Consider the following 11,785-nt stretch of genomic DNA (forward strand, 5'->3'; position numbering starts at 1 on the left):
AAGGGTGGTATGCAAATTTAATAAATGATAATAATAAAGTTTGCATAAGAAGACATAAGTAAGCAAAAATAACATACTGGGCAAATTGCTTTGCAGAAATGTTTATATTAGAACAGGAACGTCCAATTTCCAAGAGACCATGATCTACTCACACTATTAAAAAAACTGGCAGCGATCTTACCCATTTGGATTGACCAGAGTTGTTGAGCTTTTCTGAGAAAGCTTCATCAAAGTTTCGTTGGGCTAAAGTTCTTGAGGGTTGTTTTGTTTCTGGGGGAGGGCAAACCAGGACTGACCAGGGACACCCCGGCTGTATTAGAAGAAATTAGCACTAAAATGCTTAACATTAGGATGAACTTTCTGGTGGTAGAAGCTGCTTTGACAATGGAATAGATGGCCTCGGAAGGTGGTGGGCACTCCTCTGTTGGAGGTTTTCAAACAGACAGGAATCACTTAAGAGATTCTTTTGCTGAGATTCCTTTGGTGGGGGGTTGGCCTAGATGATCCATGGGAGTCCCTTCCTAACTCTACAATTCTATATACAGTGGTGCCTCGCAAGACGAAAAGAATCCGTTCTGCGAGTCTCTTTGTCTTGCGGTTTTTTCGTCTTGCGAAGCAAGCCCATTAGCGGATTAGCGCTATTAGTGGCTTAGCGGATCAGCTGATAAGCGGCTTAGCGGCTTAGCGGATCAGCTGATAAGCGGCTTAGCGGCTTAGTGGATCAGCTGATAAGCGGCATAGCGGCTTAGTGGATCAGCTGATAAGTGGCTTAGCGGATCAGCTGTTAAGCGGCTTAGCGGCTCAGCTGATAAGCGGCTTAGCGGCTTAGAAAAGGGGGGGGAGGAAAAAACCCCCGCAGGAACTCGCAAGACATTTTCGTCTTGCAAAGCAAGCCCATAGGAAATTCATTTGCGAAGCACCTCCAAAACGGAAAACCCTTTCGTCTAGCGGGTTTTCCGTCTTGCGAGGCATTCGTCTTGCAGGGCACCACTGCATGCATATATATATATATATATATATTTGCTTTCGTAGATTTTCACGGGTACAGGAATGCAGGTTTTGGTGTCCTCGGGTGTCTTCCCGTGTAAAAGTTGGGGTGTCTAGGCGACGTTTCGACGAGGTCTCACTCGTCATCTTCAGGCTGGTGCTTTCGGCTTCTTGTTACTGGAACAGAGCAGGATCTCAGTGTTTGAGTTCCTATAAATACTGTAGAGGGGGTGTGGTGTATAGCCTCCAATGTTCTGGGCAGAGAGGAAGTTCCCAGGCTAGTGTGCCTTTTCTTCTTTTGTTCCTTAATTACTTGAGAGATATCTTGACTACCAAGATATCGGACTACCAAGATATCGGACTACCAAGCAAAACTATCAAATCTACTCCAAGATCCTGCCTACAAACCTATAAAAACAGATCCCACCACCTACCTGGAAAAAACCACCAAATCCAAAATAAAAGCCTCTCCTATCAGTGAAGAAATCCAGCTAAGAATCATCCCCAGAGAAAAATCATCCAGATGCCCCAAACTCTACGGCCTCCCCAAGATACACAAAGAAGGAACACCACTCAGACCAATAGTCAGCTCCATAGGCTCACCTCTACAAAATCTCGCTAAATTTCTCGCCAAGCAACTTCAGCCCTATGCAGAATCCATCTCTTCACACGTACCAAACTCCTTCCAGTTCATAGAAACAATAAAGAAGCAAAACCTACATCCTAATGACCTACTTGTGAGCTTCGATGTTGTATCTCTCTTCACACAAGTGCCCATTAATGAAGCCTTGACAGCTATTCAAAACAAATACAATCCCCCCGAATACATCTTGGACCTGACCAACCACTGCCTAACCAACACGTACTTCATCCACAATGGACAAAGATACAAACAGATAGAAGGAGCACCTATGGGATCACCCCTCTCACCGGTCATCGCAAACCTGTACATGGAACACTTTGAAACCAATGCTTTAGACAAGTCAGAACACAAACCCAAACTTTGGCTCAGATATGTTGACGACACCTTTGTAATTTGGCCACACGGGAAAGAAAAACTGGATAGCTTCCTCACACATCTCAACAACTTACACCCCAAAATACAATTCACTATGGAAATAGAAGCCAACAACCAACTTCCCTTCCTTGACGTCCTAATCTACAAAAAACCTGATGGCTCCCTAGGACACACTATCTACCGGAAAAAAACACACACCAACCGCTACTTACATGCACAATCACACCACCACCCTGCACAAATAAACTCCGTAGCCAAGACTCTCATCTTCAGAACCAAACGCCTGGCTGACAAAGACCACTTGACAACTGAGTTACAGAATCTCTCAAACGTGTTAATTGCCAATGGATACCAGCAAAACAGGATTACGAAGCTAATCCAAAAGGAAACACCCCCCAAAAACCAAGACACAGAAGAAAACAATGGCATGGCCCTCCTTCCTTATATCAAGGGCACTACAGATAAAATTAGCAAAATCCTCCATAAACACAATATCAAAACAGCCTTTTGCACCAACCAAAAAATAGCCAATATCCTCAGAAACCCCAAGGATAAAATCCAGTTGGAAAACCAAGGGATCTATGAAATACCCTGCAAAGTCTGCCCAGCCACGTACATTGGACAAACAAACAGACGAATAAATGCACGTATCGCAGAACACAAGAATGCCGTCAAAAAAGAAGAAAAAACTTCCTCTCTTTTCCAACACATGAAAGAAACAGGACACAAAATTAATTTTGCAGATTCCAAATTGCTCTTTAACACGGAACATCACCACAAGAGAATAATCATGGAAGCCATCGAGATAGAGAAACACCCTCACAACATGAACAAGCGTGACGACACATCCCGCTTGCCAGACATCTGGAAATTAGCCCTCCCCACAAAAACTGACACCAGATCCAGAGGCACACAGAACGCCAACACCAATCAACCACACCAGACCCAAACCCAGACCCTCTCCACAGATGAATTACAGACACCATCCAGTAGCCAATCCATGGTGGCACCTCCGGATGCTGCACCCCCCTGCAATCCCTACACAGATCTGGCTGACACAAGCCACAAAACCACAGCTCGCCCCTATACACGAAGCCAAGCCAGAGCACAACTAAGTACAGTACAGCCATCTTCTCAGGAAAACTCTTCACAAAGTTCAAGAGGTCAAGACACAAAGACTTTAACAACTAATCCACACCTAATGACCCACCTAAGTGGTACTCAGGATATCACTCAAGAAATCACTCAAGATATCTCTCAAGTAATTAAGGAACAAAAGAAGAAAAGGCACACTAGCCTGGGAACTTCCTCTCTGCCCAGAACATTGGAGGCTATACACCACACCCCCTCTACAGTATTTATAGGAACTCAAACACTGAGATCCTGCTCTGTTCCAGTAACAAGAAGCCGAAAGCACCAGCCTGAAGATGACGAGTGAGACCTCGTCGAAACGTCGCCTAGACACCCCAACTTTTACACGGGAAGACACCCGAGGACACCAAAACCTGCATTCCTGTACCCGTGAAAATCTACGAAAGCAAATATATATATATATATATATATATATATATATATATATATTCAAATTCAGAGGCAATATGACCCTAAATACAATTTGCTGTGGAGCAACCATGGAGGAGGGGAGAGGATGTAGGGACGTGCTTGGTTTCTGCTTTGAGCTTTCTGGAGGAATCTTGGTTGACCATTGTGGGGAACAGGATGCTGAGCTGCAGGGACCCCGAGGTCCTGATCCAGCAGTCCACCCATCCACCTACCTACCACCTGTGACTCTCTCTTCCTCCCTCCGCACCCCCTGCCTCCGTCTACAGGTGCAGGGTGCAGAACAGACAATTCTTCCACATCTATTAATCTGTCTATTTGTCGCATTCTGCTTTTCAAGCATGTGTCCAGAACAGCTTGAAACAAAAGAGAGAAAGAAATAGAAGTGTGAGGATGGAGACTTTGAAGGACTCGGCTGTGACGTTGCTTCACCAAAACCCAATCTACGCATTACAGGAGCGTATGAAAATGACAAGAGACAAGAAGCACAGCCAAGCCAGGTGCTATATAAATGTGGGAGGGTCAACTAAGCAGAAGGCAGTGGAGAGATGAAGCTAGGAACGTGTGTTGCAAATGGATGAATCCATTTTTTTGTGCACAGGCATGGTCCTCACAATAAACGGATTTGTACTGGATGAATCCATTCTGCTTTTCTCAGTTTCTCATTTTATTAGTCTTGCATTCGGTTTTCCACACTGAACTGAATTTTTTTTGTATTTAACAAAAATCTTCAAGAAAAACGTTTTCGTGCAGGTTATTCCCAATAAATGTGGTTTTGACCAATATAAGGCATTTTTGCATGTTACTTTCACTTTCCTTCCTATACACACAGTCCTCTGATGTGTATTGCTGCACAAACTGGCTGGAGAAGTGGCACTGTGAAACTTGGAGAAGCGCAAAGTTCTGTGTTTGCATATTTGGTTTGAATTAGGTGGGAATTAGGTAGTTTCTCATTAAAATGCAAAACAAAACAAAGTTCATTCACTGTTCCTAGTTGCAAGGACTGAATGACCGACCAAGGGAGAGTGGGATGTCCTGGAGCCAGATTTACTGAAGCAGAGAGTGGGGATAGCAAAAGCTCTGACCTTTGTAAAGAGTCAATGCTCCCTTATCCAGGGTCAAGCCTGGGAGATATTTAGCTCCCAAGGGGATTGCAGAGGCACTTAATGGGGTCCGAGAGGTGTTCTCAGAAACAGAGCCATTCACACTACCATCATATATAAGATCAATAAAACAGAATAGAACTACCCAGGAAATGTTATCAGCCAGTTAAGAAAACGTCTGACGAAAAAGGAGAGGTTTTGACCCTTCTGGAATGCAAACAGGGAGAATTCCCCCATTCCAGGGAACCTCAGGTACAGGGCCAGACCATAGAATCATAGAGTTGGAAGAGACCACAAGGGCCATCGAGTCCAACCCCCTGCCAAGCAGGAGACACCATCAGAGCACTCCTGACATATGGTTGTCAAGCCTCTGATTAAAGACCTCCAAAGAAGGAGACTCCACCACACTCCTTGGCAGCAAATTCCACTGTCGAACAGCTCTTACTGTCAGGAAGTTCTTCCTCATGTTTAGGTGGAATCTTCTTTCTTGTAGTTTGGAACCATTGCTCCGTGTCCGCTTCTCTGGAGCAGCAGAAAACAACCTTTCTCCCTCCTCTATGTGACATCCTTTTATATATTTGAACATGGCTATCATATCACCCCTTAACCTCCTCTTCTCCAGGCTAAACATGCCCAGCTCCCTTAGCCGTTCCTCATAAGGCATCATTTCCAGGCCTTTGACCATTTTGGTTGCCCTCCTCTGGACACGTTCCAGTTTGTCAGTGTCCTTCTTGAACTGTGGTGACCCTTGGGACAACTCTTGAGACCCTTGCGTAAATAAATGCAGAGGCCCATGAGATTCGAATGTTTTCTTCCCTGGGGTTGAGGGAGGTTTGAGTGGCTCAAAAACAAAGCTTACTACTTCTTTTGTTGGAAGAACTAATTGCACCTCTCCTGGCACACTGCCCATGGCAACTCTGGAGGGAGGTCTGAACTGCACCCTCAGGAAAGCAAACTCTTCTCTTCCAAGCGCAAAGGAGCCATTTTAAACAATATTGCGACTCCCTCTCCACCTGCCGTTTCCTGGCCTTCTTGCTCTCACCTGGAGGTGATCAGTGGTAATATCAGCATCTTCAACATCCTCATCAGGAGTTCTCCAGGGAATGAGAAATACTGCTTCTCCTGCAGGGGAGGGGGAAAGGCAAAAGCGTTAGGCCACAGAGGAGAACTTGGGAGGAGCAGAGAAACACAGAGCTTGCAGCAAAAAGAGAAAGTCATCGCGCACACAGCTGGAACCTAGGTTGAAAACAATCTCACATTCACGCCATACATTTAAAGTGTGTGGCTTCTCCCAAAGAACTCTGGGAACTGTAGTTAGTTAAGGGGGCTGGCAACCAGTGGCGTAGCGTGGGAGGTGCAGGCCGCACCGGGCGCAACATCTGGGGGGGGCGCGCTCGCCACCTCCGGAGTCGCCGAAGAGCCTCGGGCGCAGGCTGTAGCAGAGCCCCATGTCTCGCGGAACCGACGAGCTGTGCGCGCGTCCGGGCTGAAGGCGTCCGGCAGGCAGCGGCTCTCAGCGCTCACCGTGGTCCCCGTGCATCAGGGCCATGGAGGGCGCGCCAGGCAGCCCCTCCTCACAGCCCCGCCGCCGCCTGGGCCATGTTGCATGGGTAATTCTGGGCCATGTTGCATTTTCCCCGCCTCTCTGCCCTCCTCCTCCTCCGGGCAAGCGGCGTCATTTGGGTGGCAGCGCCAGCAGCAACTCGCCTCAGATCACCTGACACGAACCCGCCGCCGCCACCGTGGCTACCTTACCGTAAATACCCCAGCCCAGGCAGCAGCAAGAAGAAGCTGGCAGCGGCGGCAGGTTAGGGGTTAGGGGCGCAAATTACTTGCCTTGCCCCGGGTTGGGGGGCGCAAATTACTTGCCTTGCCCCGGGTGCTGACAACCCACGCTACGCCGCTGCTGGGAACTGAAGCTTTGTGAAGGGTAAAATACAGTTCCCAGGATTCTTTGAGGGAAGCTTTGTGCTGGTGTGGATGCGACCAAGTAGCAGCCATCATTCAATAGCAAGGAATTAATGATGTTCTTTTTAAGCACATTTCCCCTCCTATAAATTTACACGTGGGTACGATGATGGTGTCCCTTTTTTTTGCCGCAGCAACTCAAAGCGACTTAAAATATTTTAAGCATTAAAGACAGCAAAACAAACAAAAAAAACCACACACCTAAAAATCTACATTAAAACATCCCACTCTCACAAAAAGGCCAAAGTTAATTAAAAGCTAAAGGCCTGACGGATGTTTTCACCTGGCAGCTAAGGATATGTAACGATGGTACCAGGCTAGCCTCCCCAAGAGAGCAAATAATAATAATAATAATAATAATAATAATAATAAGTATTTATACCTCGCCCATCCGGCCACCACTGAAAAGGCCCATTCTCGTGTTGCCACCCTCCACGCCTCCCGTTGGTGACAAGATTGTGCAGACCTAGCCCTCACATCCAGAATCACGAATGGAGACGTTTCCATAGGGCAAAGGTGGCCAGCTCTCCAAGGGCTGCTTTGTGGTGGTGGGTGCAGTTACCCCACCCTCTCACATAGAGGAGGACAATAGCTTGGTAGTAGAGCATCTGCTTTGTATGCTGGATACCAGAGTGGTGCATGCTCTAGTTATCTCCCGCTTGGACTACTGCAATGCGCTCTACGTGGGGCTACCTTTGAAGGTGACCCGGAAACTACAATTAATCCAGAATGTGGCAGCTAGACTAGTGACTGGGAGCGGCTGCTGAGACCATATAACACCGGTCCTGAAAGACCTACACTGGCTCCCAGTACGTTTCCGAGCACAATTCAAAGTGTTGGTGCTGACTTTTAAAGTCCTAAACAGCCTCGGCTCAGTATACCTGAAGGAACATCTCCACCTCCATCGTTCAGCACGGACACTGAGGTCCAGCTCCGAGGGTCTTGTGGCGGTTCCCTCCCTGCGAGAAATGAGGTTGCAGGGAACCAGGCAGAGGGCCTTCTCGGTCATAGCGCCCTCCCTGTCGAACACCCTCCCATCAAACGTCAAGGAAATAAAGAACTATCTGACTTTTAGAAGACATCTGAAGGCAGCCCTGTTTAGGGAAGTTTTTAATGTTTGATGTTTTATTGTGTTTTTAATATTCTGTTGGGAGCAGAGGAAACCCAGCCAGATGGGTGGGGTATAAATAATAATTTCTTATTCTTAATCTTTTTCTTATTCTTGATATCCCTGGTTCAGATCCCAGCATCTCCTGGTAGGGATGTGAATGCCCTTTACCTGAAACCCTGGAGAGAAACCCTGCAAAGTCAGAATAGACAACCATGTGCCAGATGGACTTATGGTCTGATCCAGTATAAGGCAGCTTCCTGTGTTCCTATGTTATTGCCAGGATTCTTTGGGGGAAGGCGTGTGCTTTAAATGTGTGGTGTGCATTTTTCCAGGGGAAGCAAATATTGTGAAGGCCCCATTCTGAGTGCCAAAAAGGAGAGGAAACAAGAGTTGATCTTTTGCTACCAAGCTTGAAAATGGAGAGGAGTATTTCACGGCCCAAATGTATGCTCTGAGGAGGGTGTCCCACAGAGATCAACAGAACAGTAGGAAAGATTGCAGGCTTATTCTTCAAATGGCTCCCCAGCAGCATAGCTGTCAAGTGTCCCTTATTTGAAGGGACAGTCCCTTATTCCAGCGCCATGTCCTGCTGCCGTCCCTTATTGATGGATGTCCCTTAAATTTCAAATGAAGCAGCTCCTCTCCCTCCCTCCCTGCCGGCCAGGGAGGAGGGAGGCTCCAACTGTGTTGCTTGGCTGTGTTGCTCACCCAATAAGAAGTCTAAGAACGACTGGGGGGTGGAGCTTGCATGCCTTGTGTGTGGCTAGTTAATGCAAGCTGAGGGGTTTTTTGAATGCTGGGCGCCATTTTGTTGCACGTGCTGCTGCAGACTTTGCAGTGCAAAGCCAGGCCGGGGAGCCATCTTAAGTTGAGGTTGCATAGGCCTTGTGGTGCATGTGATTCAGATTCTGTTCAGTTGAACCTCTGGTTACAAAGTTGGTTGGACAGTGTTCTCGAAGCTACCCAGCATGAGTTTGACCAGACTGCAGGAGGACAGGAAGACTGGAGTACCTGGAACAGGTGAGGCTGCTGGTCCCTTATTTTCAAGGCTGCTGGTCCCTTATTTTCAAATCTGTAAGTTGACAGCTATGCAGCAGAGTTCATAGAATTAGGAAGAAGGGTTTGAATCGAGCTCTACTCTGCTCAAAATAGACCTGTGAAAACTACTGGACTTGTTTAGTCTTGTTCATCTTTTTCAGTGGGTCCACTGGCTGCAACCCTGGGCAGGTAGGCTTAAGAACGGGCTGAGGAATGTTTGGCCCTCCAGACATTGTTGGACTCTCCTCAGCGCCAACAGCCAGCATGGCCTATGGTCAGGGACGGGGTTCTAGTCCAACACCTGGAGGATCACTGGTTTACCACCCCTGGCTTAAGAGGTGAAGGTCTCAGTGCCAGACACACATTTTTGGACCCTGAAGTTTGAACTGTTATAGGGGCCCCCTTGGCAACCAGCAACGAGGTCTGGGTAACCACTGTTATCTTCTCCAATGTTCCATGACAGATCACCACATTTTTTATTTTAAAAATAACTGCTACAGCTAAGATCTGGCTTAAAATTGCTGTACTGCGACACTCCACCTTTACAACATTTGTGCTGCTGACGCTCAACATTTTGGGATTGTTGAAACATAAACAAAAAAATAATCAATTTTGAGTCGTGCGACTCAAATTGGGTCTACTAGACCCAAATTTTTAAAGCAATGTGGACTATTGTTACTTCTGGGGCCCCACTGGGATTAGGGAAACTTCATTAGTTTCATAGCAGATCTGCCCCTGGCACCAATACTTTTCCAATGTCAATTTATTCAGTGCAGCACTGCGTTCAGTGGGAATCGTAGCCACAACGGGGAAGGAAAGAAGAGTCTTGCTGTAGTTAAATAACCAGCTTAGCTTGGCACTTTGAGCTATGACACCAAGCACCAGTAGCTGAAATGGCTTCTCTAAACCCCGTCAGAGGTGGAACAAGGCCATGTCGAAAGAGGAGCTGGCCAAGGCGGGTGGGGAAGGAGTAGCAGCTTATTCTCTGGTGATTCCTCCTGAGTTTTCAGGTAGCCACAACCTCTGAAATAAGGAACACCAGTCCTTTGGGATGCGAACATAGCTAATTCAAGCTTTGTGAAACAATATGCGATCTGAAAGACAGCTGTCCTGCGGAATTCACACTTCTGAGTTTTCCAGAAGGTACCAACATTTTGGTACAGATTTCTCCTAATAAGCACATTTTGGGAAGCAACTCCCTCTAATATAATGCCGTTTTGTATGTTACCTTCACTAATACATGCATTTCTGTATATATTACTTGACTGGAACACTGCACTGCAAAAGTCAGAGAGGTGTGAGTTCCGAAGGGACAGAAGTGTTTCTGTATTAGTTCAAGAAGTGGAAAACAGATAGTTTCTCATTAAACTGCAAATAGAATTGCTCCTCCACCTTTAATCCAAAAAGCTTCACCTGCAGAAACTCTGCCTCTCTAGATACCAATCCCTCTGCCAGAAAAGAAGTGAAGAATCCCAAATTCAATCGCCTCACTAAACAAAGCAACAACCAAAACACACTCTCTCCATTCTTCCAGGGCCACTCAGATTTGAAACTGGCTGCTTCTGGGGTAACAAAATCCCACTGCTCAGTTCCTTTCTCCAGAAAGAAGCTTCCCGCAGTATCTGCATAGGATGTTAAGTGCGCCTGAGAATATGCACTATACTGGAGTAAACAGAGCTGGCGGCCACTACGTTGGGGTCATGCTGGAGTATGCCATTTCCAAGCAAGCTATGGCCTCTGTCGTAGAAATCCAGTCTCTGCCTATTGCATGTCTTGCTCCAGAAAGGCCTGTCCTGTTGATGTTCCGTAAAAACCAGTCACTTACCAAATCAGACAATTCCAGTGTCCTAAGCAGAAAGCCCACAAGGCATCCAGTCATCACAGAAAGCATGGAAAGTGTCAAGAGGCCATTTTTGCTCCAGAAGGCCCGGATCCACTTCCGGAGCCCCACAAGGCTGATGGAGAACGGGCAAAAGAGTGCTTTCTTCAACTGCTCCCACATGGTGCCTTAGCTTTCAGAGCTTCACCAGGATCCGTCATGAACCAGAGAGCGCAGCGTCAAGGGTAGGATCCTGGAGCCCATGGGGCATCATTGAGGCACCTTTTGTCCTGGAGGAATCATATCTCTCTGCTGATTAGAACCTGTCTGGAGAGGTAGAAGGAATACAAGGGAAAGACTCTCTCTTTTGCTCCCTGATAATCTCCACGGAGGATCACACCAGAGCACGGTTGTTATCTGATCCCCTTTTAGCTTAATAGAAAGTGACATGTCCTGTGACGTATTAATCCAAGTCTAGATTTGGAATAAGCAAGAATAGAGCTACGTCTGCTTGCAGAAAAACAAAAAACAAAGGAGGGCCCTTCTAAGCATCTGTTCCATTGCACATTCACGATGATTTGTGCTCAAGGTAGTCACACGACACACAGCCAACCCCACTTTCAGTACTGTTTGTGTGCTTGCAGAAGTTTTGAGGTGGCCACATTACTTCATTCCTAATGTGCATACCTTCCCGGTGAAATCCTCTAACTGCACAAATGTCCTGTTCTTTTTGTCCTGTTTTTGTTGCCCTACGGACAGGACAGCATTGGAGAAGAATCACATGTAGCAGGAAACACCCCCCCCCCATCATTCAGTTTGTACAAACTTCACACACACTCACACACTGCAGTTACAGATAGGTAGCCGTGTTGGTCTGCCATAGTCAAAACAAAACAAAAAAATTCCTTCCAGTAGCACCTTAAAGACCAACTAAGTTAGTTCTAGGTATGAGCTTTTCGTGTGCAATTTACTCTGGTTGGTATCTGAAGAAGTGTGCATGCACACGAAAGCTCATACCTAGAACTAACTTAGTTGGTCTTTAAGGTGCTACTGGAAGGAATTTTTTTTATTTTGTTTTCACACACTACATACACTACACTTCTGTTATAAATTCATAGAAAATCAACCATACATCAGAAGTGCACTGTTCCACTTTTATTTTACTCCTTGAAGGAACAGTT

At 46.5% G+C, this 11,785-nt stretch overlaps 1 protein-coding gene across 2 annotated transcripts in view; it reads right to left on the reverse strand.

Moving 5' to 3' along the window:
* The window catches only part of LOC309332904 (excitatory amino acid transporter 5-like), a 38,602-nt gene extending 27,230 nt beyond the window's left edge, over window positions 1–11,372 (reverse strand). Inside the window, exons 1-2 of one of the 2 annotated variants that reach the window (XM_081846243.1) lie at window positions 10,611–11,372; window positions 5,711–5,790 (exon numbers count right to left, since the gene is read on the reverse strand). In XM_081846243.1, coding sequence (XP_081702369.1) covers window positions 5,711–5,790; window positions 10,611–10,787 — 257 coding nt within the window. In that variant the 5' untranslated portion in view covers window positions 10,788–11,372. The remainder of the gene's footprint in view (window positions 1–5,710; window positions 5,791–10,610) is intronic. The other variant, XM_081846244.1, reaches the window with a different exon arrangement.
* Between the last annotated feature and the right edge of the window lie 413 nt (window positions 11,373–11,785).

Source organism: Podarcis erhardii, assembly GCF_964252035.2.
Source record: "Podarcis erhardii genome assembly, chromosome: 18".
Classification (NCBI taxonomy): Eukaryota; Metazoa; Chordata; class Lepidosauria; order Squamata; family Lacertidae; genus Podarcis; species Podarcis erhardii.